At 44.2% G+C, this 16,014-nt stretch overlaps 1 protein-coding gene across 6 annotated transcripts; it reads left to right on the plus strand.

Annotated features, from left to right (window-relative positions):
- The first annotated feature begins 10,105 nt into the window (after positions 1–10,105).
- On the plus strand, positions 10,106–13,882 carry LOC119328645 (pre-mRNA splicing factor SR-like 1). Of its 6 annotated transcripts, none has more exons than XM_037601637.1 (6): positions 10,106–10,349; positions 11,082–11,387; positions 11,815–11,895; positions 12,190–12,261; positions 12,520–12,590; positions 12,766–12,894. In XM_037601637.1, the coding sequence occupies exons 2-5, from the start codon at positions 11,100–11,102 to the stop codon at positions 12,550–12,552; spliced, it is 474 nt and encodes a 157-aa protein (XP_037457534.1). In that variant the 5' UTR covers positions 10,106–10,349; positions 11,082–11,099; the 3' UTR covers positions 12,553–12,590; positions 12,766–12,894. The 6 variants fall into 6 exon arrangements, 3 of the variants coding, with proteins under 3 accessions (XP_037457534.1, XP_037457528.1, XP_037457520.1); XM_037601631.1 differs by having other exon boundaries at positions 12,520–12,556; positions 12,766–12,889; XR_005159074.1 differs by lacking the exon at positions 12,520–12,590 and having other exon boundaries at positions 11,846–11,895; positions 12,766–12,832.
- Positions 13,883–16,014: the final 2,132 nt, after the last annotated feature.

A 16,014-nucleotide genomic window follows, 5' to 3' on the forward strand; every position in this document is an offset into this window, starting at 1 on the left:
TCTCTGCTTTGACAAGACGTGCCAAGGAAACCGCCTAGCTAAACGCGCTGAGGTGGGATAGTAAAAATGATTCGAATAAAGGCTTGGCTGTGGTGTGATGTCACGCCATGAAAAACTTCAGCAGATTGAACTTGTGTAAATATTATTCTCTCTACGGTGATATGTGGAACTTATTTTGCAGAGCCGGACACTATCCTTGTGTTCAAAACCTTCTATGGAGTATTCGGAGGAGGAACCCGCCTTGCAATGCCGAAGACAATATGCGCGCCGGACTCGTCGTCATTGAAGCCTGGTTCAGGGGCTACTGAGGGAGTCCTGGACTAGGGGGTGTCCGGATAGCCGAACTATCATCTTCGGCCGGACTCCTGGACTATGAAGATACAAGATTGAAGACTTCGTCCCGTGTCCTGATGGGACTTTCCTTGGCATGGAAGGCAAGCTTGGTGATACGGATATGTAGATCTCCTACCATTGTAACCGACTCTGTGTAACCCTAACCCTCTTTGGTGCCTATATAAACCGGAGGGTTTTAGTCCGTAGGACGAACAACAATCATACCATAGGCTAGCTTCTAGGGTTTAGCCTCTCTGATCTCGTGGTAGATCTACTCTTGTACTACCCATATCATCAATATCAATCAAGCAGGAGTAGGGTTTTACCTCCATCGAGGGGGCCCGAACCTGGGTAAAAACATCGTGTCCCTTGTCTCCTATTACCATCCACCTAGATGCACAGTTCGGGACCCCCTACCCGAGATCCGCCGGTTTTGACACCGACAGCAAGCCTAGAGTACATTTCAGCGACACCTTCACCATCCTTCATTTTGAACTTGTCAAGCTGAATTTGGAGCACATCCAACTTGGATTCCTTGACGGAGTCAGTACCTTCATGAATATCAATCAAAGTATCCCAAATTTCCTTTGCATTCTCAAGACGGCTGATTTTGTTGAATTCTTCGGGGCACAAGCCATTGAAGAGGATATCACAAGCTTGAGCGTTGTATTGCAGCATCTTCAATTCATCCGCACTAGCTTCACGGTTCGGCTCTCTCCCATCAAAGAATTCATCTTGCAAGCCAATACACACAATAGCACAAACGGCGGGGTTATGTCCGAGAATATGCATTTTCATCTTATGCTTCCAACTAGCAAAATTAGTGCCATCAAAGTAAGGACCTCTACGGTGATAATTTCCCTTGCTAGACGCCATACTCTCCTAGGTTGTGAAACCAAGGCTATGACCACCAAAAGCTATGGAAATCAAAGCAAATGGAGACCAAAGCTCTGATACCACTTATAGGACCTTGAAGTATGTCTAGAGGGGGGGGTGATTAGACTACTTGACCAATTAAAAACTTAACCTTTTCCCAATTTTAGACTTTGGAAGATTTTAGCTATCTTTGCACAAGTCAAGCAATCTTCACACAATTCAAGCAAGCATGCAAAGAGTATATGAGCAGCGGAATTTAAAGCATGCAACTTGCAAGAATGTAAAGGGAAGGGTTTGGAGGATTCAAACGCAATTGGAGACACGGATGTTTTTGTCGTGGTTCCGATAGGTGGTGCTATCATACATCCACGTTGATGGAGACTTCAACCCACGAAGGCTAACGGTTGCGCAAGTCCACGGCGGGCTCCACCCACGAAGGGTCCACGAAGAAGCAACCTTGTCTATCCCACCATGGCCGTCGCCCACGAAGGACTTGCCTCACTAGCGGTAGATCTTCACGAAGTAGGCAATCTCCTTTCCCTTACAAACTCCTTGGTTCAACTCCACAATCTTGTTAGAGGCTCCCAAGTGACACCTAGCCAATCTAGGAGACACCACTCTCCAAGAAGTAACAAATGGTGCGTTGATGATGAACTCCTTGCTCTTGTGCTTCAAATGATAGTCTCCCCAACACTCAACTCTCTCTCATAGGATTTGGATCTGGTGGAAAGAAGATTTGAGTGGAAAGCAACTTGGGGAAGGCTAGAGATCAAGATTCATATGGTAGGAATGGAATATCTTGGCCTCAACACATGAGTAGGTGGTTCTCTCTCAGAACTGGTAAGTTGGAAGTGTAGGTTTGTTCTGATGGCTCTCTCCACGAATGAAGAGGTGGAGGGATATATATAGCCTCCACACAAAATCTAACCGTTACACACAATTTACCAAACTCGGTGGGACCGAATCAACAAACTCGGTCGGACCGATTTAGCAAATCTAGTGACCGTTAGGATTTTCGGTGGGACCGACATGCAACTCGGTATGACCGATATGGTTAGGGTTAGGGCATAACATAATCTCGGTGAGACCGATTACACAAACTCGGTGAGACCGATTTTGGTAATTAGCTAACCAGAGAGTTGGTCAGGTAAACTCGGTGGGACCTATTCGCTCTTTTCGGTGAGACCGAAATGTTACGGAAGGGAAACAGAGAGTTTACATTGCAATCTCGGTGGGACCGATCGCTCACTTCGGTTAGACCGAAACATTACGAAGGGAAACAGAGAGATTACAATCCCATCTCGGTGAGACCAAGATCCCTATCGGTGAGACCGATTTGCCTAGGGTTTGTGGCAGTGGCTATGACATTTGAACTCGGTGGCGCCGGATAGAAAGAATCGGTGGAACTGATTTTGACTTTGGGTTTAGGTCATATGTGGATGTGAGAAAGTAGTTGAGGGTTTTTGGAGCATATCACTAAGCACTTGAAGCAAGAGGCTCATTAAGCAACACCTCATCCCTCCTTGATAGTATTGGCTTTTCCTATAGACTCAATGTGATCTTGGATCACTAAAATGTAAAATGTAGAGTCTTGAGCTTTTGAGCTTGAGCCAATCCTTTGTCCTTAATATTTTGAGGGATCCACTTTCATCATCCATGCCATGCCATTCATTGAGCTTTCCTGAAATATTTGTCTTGGAATAGCATTAGCTCAATGAGCTATATGTTGTTATGAATTACCAAAACCACCTAGGGATAGTTGCACTTTTAGTATGTCTTGCGATGGGATATCCGTGGTGATAATGGGATGTTCCGTTGACCCACTTGATGTATGTTTTGGCTATCAACTTGCGGATTCCCGTGGTGACACTGAGGTAATCTATGCATAGGGGTTGGTACGTGTTTTGATATTCCTTTCTCCGATAGAAATCTTGGAATACTCTTGAAGTTCTTTGTGTTGGATTGAATATTATGAATCTGAGATTGTGTGATGCATATCGTATAATTGATCCACGGATACTTGTGGTGACATTGGAGTGGCTAGGTGACATTAGGGTTGATTGATGTGTGTCATATGGTGTTATTTTACTACAAACTCTAGGGCTATTTGTGACACTTATAGGAATAGCTCAATGGATTGATCGGAAAGAATAACTTTGAGGTGGTTTCGTACCCTACAAGCAATTTCATCTTATGTTCTCCGCGATAGGAACTTTGGAGTGATTCTTCGTTGCACATTGAGGGATTGTTATATGATCCAATTATCATTGTTGAGAGGACTTGCACTAGTGAAAGTATGAACCCTAGGTCTTGTTTCCAAGCATTGCAATACCGTTTTTGCTCACTTTTGTTACTAGTTACCTTGTTGTTTTTATATTTTCAGATTACAAAAACCTATATCTACTATCCATATTACACTTGTATCACCATCTCTTCGCCGAACTAGTGCACCTGTACAATTTACCGTTGTATTGGGTGTGTTGGGGACACAAGAGACTCTTTGTTGTTTGGTTGCAGGGTTGTTTGTGAGCGACCATCTTCATCCTACGCCTCCCACGGATTGATAAACCTTAGGTCATCCACTTGAGGGAAATTTGTTACTGTCCTACAAAACTCTGCGCTTGGAGGCCCAACACGAGTCTACAAAGAAGAAGGTTGCGTAGTAGACATCAGGATGCAGCAACGGCGGTGGCAGATTAGAAGGAAGCAGCGTCGGCGGCAGGAAGAAAAGGAGGCGACGATTGATTGAGGGCGCGACAGCAGCCTAGGGCAAAAGCGATGGAGATCATTGGGAAACTGATACCATGTAGAAGACTATAGATTGCAACTCAATTGTATTCATCGGAGTCTATTACAATATATACATGTGATGTCTTGCGTGATAAGCCAACCAACCATACAATATCTCTACTAGTTAATCTATACAAGGCTAGAGATCATACGAGGATCAATCGGAGATAAGTACAAATATATCACATTCAACAATTATAAACGAGGTTATAGTTCCATAATCGATTGGTTGGTGCAAGAGATAATCGATTGGTTAGAAGCTTCTATTCTTCGCTTCACAGTTGGCTTTGCATTTAGTCTGTCAAAACATTAGTACAAACTAATGTTCAGTTACATGATCACATCCACACCATGGTGGAGTTGGTCAAAACGACTCCTTTTTCTGATAAAGGGTGCCTTTAATTAACTGATAATGTAGCATCGAGGGATCCAATCATAATGAGCATACACCCGACCTCTGCATAATTAGGATGCACACAACCAACACACATGATCACGCCAACAAAAAGCAAAGTCATACAAGACCAAAGCTATGTCTAGGCGTAGGAAAAAAATGAAGCAAAGAAAACAACGATTGGGGATATACAATAGTGACCATCAGCACCAACCATATCTTGACAACACAAGTACTACAACAAATGTTCTTCAAAAGTGATGCCTCCAGGAAGGGAACGACGCGCAAGCGCCACCATCGCCGGATCCAACCACCAAAGGCCAGATCATGGGTTTTCACCCCGAAGATCAAGTCCAAGCAAACTTAAAGCAATGCCTTCATAAAGGCAACGACATAAAGAATGCCGCCATTGCCAGGTAAACCAACTAGGGTATGACCTATGGTTTTCACCCCGGAGCCCGAGACCAGGTACTCAAGAAGCACCACCCATTCAAAGTCATCTTGTGTTGTCTCCTCCACTTGCCTCATCCCGACAGCTGCATACTCGCAAGGTCCTGACGCCAGCAAAGGCCATGCCTGCACAAGTGGGCTAACAAGATGCGGCAAGAGCCACTTACCACAACATGGCGAAGTCTTTGACAGGGAGTAAGGACATCGACACCACCAAAATCCTCAGTTTGGGATGCTTTGGAGGCCTCGCACCGTCCATACAAGCGGTAACCGATGGTTGATCTATATCAGACAACACCACCATGTGCTGCCAGTAACTCCGTCGTGCTCGCTTATGGTAGCATATATCATATTGAGGGAAGGACATGGCCGCCGTCATGCATAGCATGTAGCGATGCAGACTGTGAGCCATCCAACGCACACTGCCAGCCCACAAGGGAACCATGGACAACTCTGCACCTCTGATTGCAGATCTGGACTGAACTAACTCGTCAAGGCCGACGTTGGCGCTGGATTAGAAAGTCGAAGTCCCTTGGGCGACCTTCGTAAGGCCGATGCCGCCTGATCTTGAGCACGAGTCCAAGCGGAGGACGCCAGGCGCGGGAACCACTGCTTGGCCATCACCTCCACAAGCTGCATGATATGCCCGGTGTCAAAGAGGTACTCAGGAGTAGTGGCCTTGTCATGAGCGCGATCTCCAGGTTGAATCATGGCTGCTGCAGGTCCCGCCTTCAATGAGGCCATCGCCTAGGGAAGAAACACATCCATGTAGTCCGCACGAGGGTGCCGCCCACATCCATGAACTGCGGCTACCGCTGCAACTTCCCTCCTTCATGGCGTCTAGCCGCTACCAGCAACTCACCAAACGCTGCCCAACATGCAACGGAAATAGAACCCCGTCGCCACCGTCGGCCGTGCGGGCAAGCCCGGCGGTGCCGACCGGCAGCAGCGAGGGGGAGGGGCACAGTGATGGTCGCCGAAAAAATGGATCGAGTGGCCTCCTTAGTCGCCCACGCGGACGACGCGGGGCAGTTTCCTTCGTCCTTTTTCAGTGGCTCCTTCTGAACTTATACCCAGAATCTAAAACTGTACAAACTTACAAATCTTGAATTGTCATTTTAGTCAGAGTTGTGTGATTCAGTTTTTATTGTTTTGCATATTATCCAAAATAGCAGATTAAGTGGCAGCAAATTAAACATATGCAAACACAAAGTCTCGTGCATGTACAACTTGAACCTTCATGCAAAAAATGTGAAGAAAGGCATCCGCTTACAGGGTAAACACGTTGTAAAGGCATATGTTTTTGAGTTGCCCTAAAGGCATATTAGTCCGGTCTTCATATGGTCATCTAGCATTGAAGATCAAACCTTGGTTCCAAAGTTTATTCCACAAAAGTTTAAGGCAAAATAAGATTAGGCATTTAAGGCAGTTCTTACGGGGTTGGGCCAAACACCTGAGTGGGATATATAAGGCTGAGAAGGAAAGGCTCATCTTACTTATTCAATCCCTAGAATTAAAAGTCGAGTCCTTCATTTTAGATACCGGAGAGCTGGAAACTAAAGTGGAGGCGGAATTAAGACTGAAAGAACTGCTGCATGAGGAGGAATTGAAGTGGGCACTGCGAGCTAAAGTGCGAAAAATCGTCCAAGGGGATGATAACACACAATTCTTCCATATGATTGCGAATGGCAAGCATCGAAAGAAGAGAATCTTTCAGCTTGAGCAAGATGATGGGACGATCTTAGGATAGGAGAACCTAAAAGTTTATATCACCAATTATTATAAGCAGCTGTTTGGGCCTCCCGAGGATAATTTCGTATCATTGGATGAGTCCAAGGTTGAGGATGTTCCTCAACTAGCTGCGGATGAGAACGATATTTTGACCGCCCATTTTTGGAGAAAGAGGTGTTTGAAGCAATCTCACAAATGAAAAATAATAAAGCTCCATGCCCGGATGGTTTTCTGGTGGAGTTCTATAAGAAGTGCTGGCACATCATTAAGGGGGACTTGCTCCCGATGTTCCAGGATCTTTTCTTGGGGCAGTGGCAGTTGTTTCACTTGAACTTCGGAACGATTACTTTGCTTCCTAAGAAAACTGCGACCGTGAGGATTGAGCAATTTAGGCCAATCTTCCTGCTTAATGTTAGCTTTAATATCTTCACCAAAGTTGGGACTAATAGGCTCACGCAGATTTCTCATTTTATGGTGCAGCCATCTCAAACTGCTTTCATGCCGGATAGAAACATCCTAGAAGGGGTTGTGGTCTTACATGAAACGCTCCATGAAATCCACACGAAAAAAACTCGATGGGGTGGTTTTCAAAGTGGATTTTGAGAAAGTGTACGACAAGGTAAAATGGCCATTTCTACAACAGGCCTTGCGTATGAAAGGTTTCGACCAGGTCTGGAGGGACCAGGTAGAATCATTCATGCAAAAAGGGAGTGTGGGAATCAGGGTAATTGATGACATAGGTCATTATTTACAGACACACAAGGGTTTGAGACAAGGAGATCCGATGTCTCTGATTCTGTTCAACATAGTTGTTGACATGTTGACAATCCTAATAGGCAGGGCTAAGGATGATGGCCAGGTTGGTGGCCTCGTTCCGCATTTAGTGGACGAATGAGTGTCTATCCTACAATACGCTGATGATACTATCATCTTCATGGAGCATGATTTGGCTAAAGCTAGAAACATGAAGCTGGTGTTGTGCTTGTTCGAACAATTATCGGGGTTAAAGATTAACTTCCATAAAAGTGAATTGTCCTGCTTTGGAAGAGCTAAAGATGAACAACAAGCTTACAAGGAATTGTTCGGGTGCGATTTGGGGTCTTTACCCTTCACATATTTGGGTATACCAATCCATCATCGCAAGCTTTCCAATAAGGAGTGGAAGTGCATTGGAGATCGATTTGAAAAAAAAACTGAGCTGCTGGAAGGGTAAGCTTATGTCATACGGAGGATGATTGATTGTGATCAATTCGGTTCTCACAAGTATGCCTATGTTTCTCTTGTCCTTTTTTGAAGTACTAGTTGGAGTATGGAAAAGGCTAGATTTCTATCGATCACGCTTCTTCTGGCAGAGTGATGATTTAAAACGTAAGTACAGACTCGCTAAGTGGGATATCATTTGTAGGCCGAAAGATCAAGGGGGGCTGGGCCTTGAAAATTTAGAGGTGAAGAACAGATGTCTTCTCAGCAAGTGGCTGTATAAGTTATCTGTACAGGCGGATGCCACTTGGGCTCAGATTCTTCGTAATAAGTACCTCCAGTCCAAAACCTTGTCCCAGGTGACGATAAAACCGACTGATTCGCCTTTTTGGAAGGGACTGATGAGAGTGAAATCAGTCTTTTTCAACAGGACAAAATTTGTGGTTGGAAATGGTACTTCTACAAGATTCTGGGAGGATACATGGCTAGGGGAGACACCCCTGGCGATCCAATATCCTTCTCTCTATAGTATTGTTCAGCGAAGAGACGCTTACGTTGCAACAATACTACAGTCCAATCCTCTGAATGTTCAATTCAGGAGGACGCTAGCGGGCAACCATTGGGAAGCATGGCTCCATCTGGTGAGAAGATTGATGGATGTCCACCTATCTTAACAACCCGATCAATTGCGCTGGAAATTAACTACGAGTGGTGAGTTTTCGGTTAAATCCATGTATGTGGATATTATCAATACTAGCGTTCTTCATAGTTCGAAACATGTTTGGAAAGTCAAAGTGCCTTTAAAAATCAAAGTGTTCATGTGGTTTGTCCACAAACAAGTTATTCTAACTAAGGACAATTTGGTGAAGTGCAACTGGACTGGATCTAAACGATGCAGTTTTTGTGATAGTGATGAATCAATCAAACACCTCTTTCTTGACTGCCCATTGGCAAAAATTTTGTGAAGGTCGGTCCACATAGCTTTTAATATTACTCCTCCGACTTCCATCAACACGTTATTTGGGACGTGGTTAGATGGGATTGATGCAAAAACCATGAGACACAACCGTGTAGGAGTTTGTGCTTTATTATGGCAGTTTGGAACTGCAGAAACGACTTGATTTTTAACAGAACAACAAATATTCATTTCTTACAGGTGATTTTCAGGGCCACTACACTCATCCGTATGTGGTCGCTAGTCACTCCGATGGAGGCCATGGTGCATTTGGTTACTGGATCTATCCTATGAGAGATGGTAGCACGGAATATATTCAACCGGTTTGGGTGGCGGTCATGTAATAGGAATATAGGACAGGGGTTTAGTTTCCCATCTTTTATTTTACCTGGCCGGCTGTGGCTATCCTGTTCTTGCTTTCAGGCTCTTAGTGAGCATTTTTTATTTTTGTTTGAGAACTCGAGACTTATGTTGGATCTTTTTGGTTATCAACAATATGTCCGTATGCATCGTTCTGATGTAGAGGCCGGGGCAAACCCCCTTTTCGAAAAAAAATCCACAAAAGTTTCATCGTGGTCAGAATAAAATATCAGATTGTTAGCACCACTATTTGGCTGCATAGAGGGCTCCCATGTATCAAAGAATTCTTGCCTCTCAACTGTAACTCTATAATCTTGGAATAAAACTCATTTCCTCCGAAAAAAGAAGGGGCCTTGTTCAGCTACTACATAACATATCAAGAATGGAGTAAAACTTAAAAAAGCAAAAAATAAATAAATAAATCATGACCTTTGTAGGTGAAAGAAGCTGATTCGTCGGGAAGTGCTTTGCCCAATACACCGAAAACTAGCCTGAATCAGATTGTAGCTGATTTGAAATAGCAGTTTGGTTCAAATTTAGTTTTTTCAAAGATAAATTTGTTCTCCAGTAAAGCTAAAATAAACACCGCCAAAGTGCATGAAGCGTTAGCGGTGCGAGGAAACCGACTAGTTTGCCTATACGACTCTGCCTGTGCCTTGTACAGTTGTTCTTGTGACTTTGTTTTTTTCTACAAAAAATAAAAGTTTTTTTGAGTGAAAAAATAATACTCCAGTACAACATATGGATGCGAGACCAAGAAGAACATATGTACTTGTGACTTTATTTTCTGTATACATATGTTGTACTGGAGATTTTATTGAGTAAAAAAAAATAATAAAAAAATTGAAACCAAGTAGAACAACAATAAAATCTCTCATCCATCAATTTTTTTGAAAAGAAGAAGAGGAAAAGAGCCCAACATGTAGTCTGGTCCTGTAACGGGCAAAACCTCGCGGAGAGCCCAATAAAGGGCATCAGCTGCTTGGAAAAGCCCAATAGATGATTGGATTCCGAGTCGTACGCGACTCTCCCACACCTCCACAAATCCACAGCCTCCCCTCCCCTCCCCTCCCTCATCCATCTCCAGCTACCTCCCAGCTACCGACGAATCCCAACCATCTCACCCGCCGCCGCCGCCGCCGCCGTCGAAGCCGATACGAGTTCATCCTCTACCTAGCGTCGTCATCCCGTCTGCTTTGGGGTCTCCGCGAGCCGCCCGCGCTCGAAGCCGAGGAGGTCCTAGGGTTCGCCATCCTGCGTGTGAGTATCTCTTCTGTCTCTGCGTACATAGATTCATCTCGCCAGTTATTAGTTAAGTAGAGGCAATTACTAGTTTGAGACCTTTTTTGCTATTATATTAGGTGCGGAATAGATGAGAATGTACTCTGGCGAAATCGTGTACGTTAACGATAGGGTTTCCGATGAATCTTGTGATTAAAGGCGACGGAAAATTCTTTGTGTAAAATAGTTCTAGTCTAGTTCTACTTGGCCCCATAGAAATACAAGTGTATGGTGGGTTGCATTTATCCGCATCAGCGATTTGGAGGGATTAAGTTATTGGGGTTATTGGGGGGGGAATCCTTAGGCTAGATAGTGGAAAAGGCTCAGTGCAGGTTGTCTGGACATCACAGTTGGGACTCTCTTAATTGAGTACATGGTAAAACTATCAGCCACTCTCGGGGTTTGCTTGCGTGCCATTACTTGTCACTTGTCAGACGCACTGATGGTAACATAGTAGAATTTGCCGAGCTTAATTGGGCATTTCATGGGTAGTAAGGGACACATGAATTTTCAGCCATTTGAGGTAAAGACTGATCTACATTTTTCTCAGGTGGCAATACATCTGTAAATATTTGCGTAATATTTCTATCAGAACTAAATCCAGTTTTCTTTGTATTTTGGGAAAAGGTTCATTATATTATACTTTTCTACTTGTGTGTGACATAAGCTTTGAGGCTTTAAGCTGAGAGGATCCCTCTGTTTTTGGTCCAGGTTTGTGTTCGCTGAAATATGGAGATACAGACTTCAGGGAAGCCCATTGATATGCTGATGGAGAAGGTTCTCTGTATGAATATTCTTTCTTCTGATTACTTCAAGGAGCTCTACAGGATGAAGACCTATCATGAGGTCATTGACGAGATCTACAACCAAGTTGATCATGTGGAGCCTTGGATGACTGGCAATTGTAGGGGTCCTTCCACTGCATTTTGTCTCCTCTACAAGTTCTTCACAATGAAGCTTACTGTGAAACAGATGCATGGTTTGTTGAAGCATCCTGACTCGCCATACATTAGAGCTGTAAGTTTCTTTGACATAAGTTACTTTTGACAAATACACGCATCATGGCTGTTGTGTCTACTCTTTACATTTGTTTGTGATTAATGCGTGCACTAGGTTGTATGTCAAAGTTGTACGAAAACAAAGTGTTAGTATGTTTGCAGTGACAAACTGGTGTTATCAACCTATCCTAAGCAATCAACACTTCCATTTTTTTATGTTCACTTATTACATTTTGGTTATAACCACTAACAGTCATATGACTTGCTTTCTTGCATGGCCTTGTGTCTTGATTTTGGTCCTAGGACACGTGGATGAACAAAGTTTGCAAGCAGTAGTGTACCAGTCTGTGCATTGGATTTGTGAGCATTTTTTGTTTGTCTTCATTTATCATGTTAGATAATCAGCTGGCTTCTACTAAATAACCAATTGGTGTTTGTTTTTGCAGATAGGATTTTTGTATCTTCGATATGTTGCAGATCCAAAGATCCTATGGACATGGTATGAGCCCTACTTGAAGGATGATGAGGTATTGCTGTTTTTGAGTTTTCATTTGTATATTTCTTGTACTTTTATGTTTTTTGCTGTTATATGTACTTTCATAAGTCCATAAGACCATAACCATATTGAGCTTCCATTAGAGGAGCTATATGGCCTGCAACTAGCTTGTTCAAGAAAGATGTGCTAATTGCAGAAGTCATGGTGTACAAACCAAGGAATAGAAGTTTATAATTAATAAGGAAATATATCAAGTCCATTTGATTTCATCATATTAACTAATTAGCTAGTTAGCCATATAATTATTATTTTTGTCTTGATGCAGGAATTCTCCCCCGGATCTAATGGTCGCATGACAACCATGGGTGTATATGTGCGTGATCTTATACTTGGACAGGTCTGCATCTCAAGTTCTTGCTTTCAGAATAAAAATAAGTGCACTTGTTTGACATTTTTTTTCCTGTTTCTGTCGTTATAACTGAAGAATGTTTGTTCCTTTCTCTATTGTCTCACCTTCCTGTAGCCAATCCTTTTAATTCTCATGTGAACTAGATTACTATACTACATGAGTTTATTTCTCCATGCTACTTCTCACCTTCTATTTTCTGATGCTGTTAACAGTTTTTAATCTTGTGTTTATTGTATATATGTTCAGAAACTATGCCAACTAGCTGGACAAATTTCTTAGGCAGGCAAGTCATGGTTCAACAACATAGCTTGTTCATAGTATATGCTCTTCTCTTTTCCAAGAAGCTGTGTCAAATTCATAGATAGTTGGTTAAAGGTTTATTTGTGATTCTCAATGGCCATATCACAAGATTGGATTGAATTGTGTCACCTAATTTGACTTTATGTCAGCAAGTTTATATTGACCAGCATGTTGCTCTGTTTTCCTTGGCAGTACTACTTTGATAGTATCCTTCCAAGAGTTCCTGTTCCAGTAGTTCGTCAAGTAACAACCAATCTTGAGAAGATGAAGCTGCCTACCAAGCTTTCTGGGGTGACTGGAGACAGTCGCCACGGATCAGAGGACACTGCCCGTCGCCCCCCTTCTGTTAAAGCTTCTCTGTCGGTTTCTTTTGGACAGCGTGCGCCACACCGTGCTTCCACACGGGATTCTTCCCCAGTGCGGCGAACAGTCACCCAAGATGATCATCGGAGATCATCTTCACCATTTCGTCGCAGTGTAAGTCGGGAGGGGCCTTACAATGACCGTTCAAGTCACGACCGAGAAGGTAACCGTTCAAGCCGTGACCGAGATACTGACCGTTCAAGCCGTGACCGAGATACTGGCCGTTCAAGCCATGACCGAGATACTGGCCATTCAAGCCGTCACCGAGAGCGTGATCGTTCAAGCCATGACAGAGAGCGTGATTATGACCGTGACAGCAGGGATTGTGACTATTACAGGTCCAGGCATTCAGAAGAAAGAAGGGATTACGGAAGCGAGCGTGACAATAGTAGACACAGACGCTCCAGCTCATGTCATAGGAGCAGAAGCCGGAGTCGTAGCAGGAGCAGGAGCCGGAGTCGGAGCAAGAATGAGCATCGATCTAGTCCTTTTGGGGATACAAGCAAAGAGAAGGCTGCTGCCGCCTCGAGCAACCTAGCTAAGCTGAAAGACCTGTACGGCGACGTAACTGAGAAGAAGGATGACAGTGATGCCAGGCGGCTTCACCATGATTCATGTGCCGAGGAGGTTATCAGGTTGGGAGGCCCTAGGTGGAGATAAATTTGAACCGCCGACTCTGTCATCAAGGTCATGTTACTCCACCGTTTGATCTACCGGCTTCTGCATTGACATTAGTGAGAGTTTAGTCTTTGTAAACACTTGTACTTTATGTTGGTTCATCAATCCATGTCTTTCGGACGTGCAGTCAGTCTACCAAATTCATCAACACAACGTTATCATGTTAGGCTGAATGTTTGACGTGTACCAACTGGGTTACATGATGTCTGGCACTAGAGCAAAAATGAAGAATGCAATGATACATCTCTTTCATTTGAAGAAAGAATCATACATCTCTGCGTAAGATTGAAATCTTTTCATGTCATTTGAAAGCCATGTGCTAATGAGTTGCATTCAACTGCCTTGAAAATGTATCTCAGAGTGGTTTTGCTAAATCTCAGGTGCCTGAGATTTTAGTTTGTGTTAGTAAGTTTCTGCATTGCTCGGGGCTGGTGGTGGGACAACGTGAGGAGCGGCACGCCGAGGCTGAGGCAAAGACGATTGCGGCATCCACCGAGGCGAGGAAGAAACTTTAGGGCATCTACGATGATGGTACGGTCCGGACATGTGCCAACGAACGGGGATAGTATGGTCCGGACATGTGCTAACGAACGCGGGCATGTATCGGTCCACTTGGCGGTCCGAACGCACACTTTCCTGCAAACTGAAGACAAGATAGCAGTTACGCCCGCGTCTGACTAACCCGGTCTACAAAAAAAAAACTCCTTTGCCCCCGCACCTTCCCGCCGGAACAGTCGGCGTCACTCTAGAGTGTCAGCTTCGCATTCATGCCTGGTCAGAGCGGACACGGCCTCTGGCATTGAAGTGGCAAGCCGGCCAAGCGCCCAGCTGAACACGCCTCCTCGCCTCATTTAATCGGCTTCAGAATGCCCTGCCTAGCTCCATTGAACCAGCGTGTGTGTCGAGATACCTACTGTGGCCACACATTCGTCAGCCGGCCGGCCGGCATTAAGCACAACGCCGGTTGGCTCCTCGTGTCCGCCCGCTATCTAAACGAGGCAGACGTTGGGCAAGACCGCACCACACATTCGCTCCCCATCTCCTCCTTGCATCATATTCTGCACACTCTTCATGGCATCCAACGAGTAGGAAGAGGGGTTCTACGGCATAAAAGCTGGCTGGGTGGCCCGCCAAGCCTGCCTGATACGAGCTAGGCAACTCACTGCTCCACCTCCCTCCTTGCCCCATGCCGTCAGTACCATTGACGAGGCTGCAGACGGGCAAGTGGAGGAGCAAGCCGCTGCTCCAAGCTAGCCCCTGGTGCAGTGATATGTCTCCAACGTATCAATAATTTTTGATTGTTTCATACTATTATAATATCAATTTTGGATGTTTTATATACATTTACAAGCAACTTTATATCAATTTTTTTGAGACTAGCCTACTAACTTAGCACCCAGTGCCAGTTGCTGTTTTTTGCTTGTTTTTTTACGTTGCAGAATATCAGTACCAAACGAAGTGCAAATGCAACGAGACTTTTTGGAGTTCTTTTTTCTGGTGATAAGAGACCCTGGAAGCTCTGGAGGCCATGAGAAGATGAAAGTGGGGCCCACTAGGCACCAGGGCGCGGCAGGGGCCTCTGCGCGCCCTGGTGAGTAGTGGGGCCCACAGGCACCATCTTGACCTACCTCCGCCTCTATAAATACTCTAAAATCCCAAAACCCTCAGGGGAGTCCACGAAATACTTTTTCCGCTGCCGCAAGTTCCAGAACCACGAGATCCAATCTAGAAGCCTTTTCCAGCACTCTGCCGGAGGGGGAAACGATCACGGAGGGGTTCATCATCATCCTTGTTGCCCCTCCGATTATGCGTGAGTAGTTTACCTTAGACCTATGGGTCCATAGTTAGTAGCTAGGTGTCTTCTTCTCTCTTTTTGATCTTCAATACAATGTTCTCCTCAATGTTCTTGGAGATCTATTTGATGTAGTGACTTTTTGCGGTGTGTTTGTTGGGATCCGATGAATTGTGAGTTTATGATCAGCTCTATCCATGAATATTATTTGAGTTTTCTCTGAACTCTTTTATGCATGATTGTTGTAGCCTCGTATTTGTTTCTCTAAATTATTGATTTGGTTTGGACAACTAGATCGATTTTTCTTGCCATGGGTTTGATGTTGTGGTGCTCAATCTCAGTGACAGAAAGAGACATGACATGCATGTATCGTTGCTATTAAGGATAACAAGACGGGGTTTATTCATATGTGAGTTTATCTTGTCTACATCATGTCATCTTGCTTAAGGCATCACTCCCTTCTTTCATGAACTTAATACACTAGATGCATGCTGGATAGCGGTTGATGTGTGGAGTAATAGTAGTAGATGTAGCTAGGAGTCGGTCTACTAATCTTGGACATGATGTCTATATACATGATCATTTCCTTGGGTATCGTCATAATTATT

This window comes from Triticum dicoccoides, chromosome 1B (genome assembly GCF_002162155.2).
Source record: "Triticum dicoccoides isolate Atlit2015 ecotype Zavitan chromosome 1B, WEW_v2.0, whole genome shotgun sequence".
NCBI lineage: Eukaryota > Viridiplantae > Streptophyta > Magnoliopsida > Poales > Poaceae > Triticum > Triticum dicoccoides.

Coding starts and splice junctions, on each gene's coding strand:
- LOC119328645 (XM_037601623.1), top strand. CDS start 11,100: ATGGAGATACAGACTTCAGGGAAGCCCATTGATATGCTGATGGAGAAG. Junction 11,896..12,189: donor CCTACTTGAAGGATGATGAG/GTATTGCTGTTT, acceptor GTCTTGATGCAG/GAATTCTCCCCCGGATCTAA. Junction 12,262..12,765: donor GTGATCTTATACTTGGACAG/GTCTGCATCTCA, acceptor TTTCCTTGGCAG/TACTACTTTGATAGTATCCT.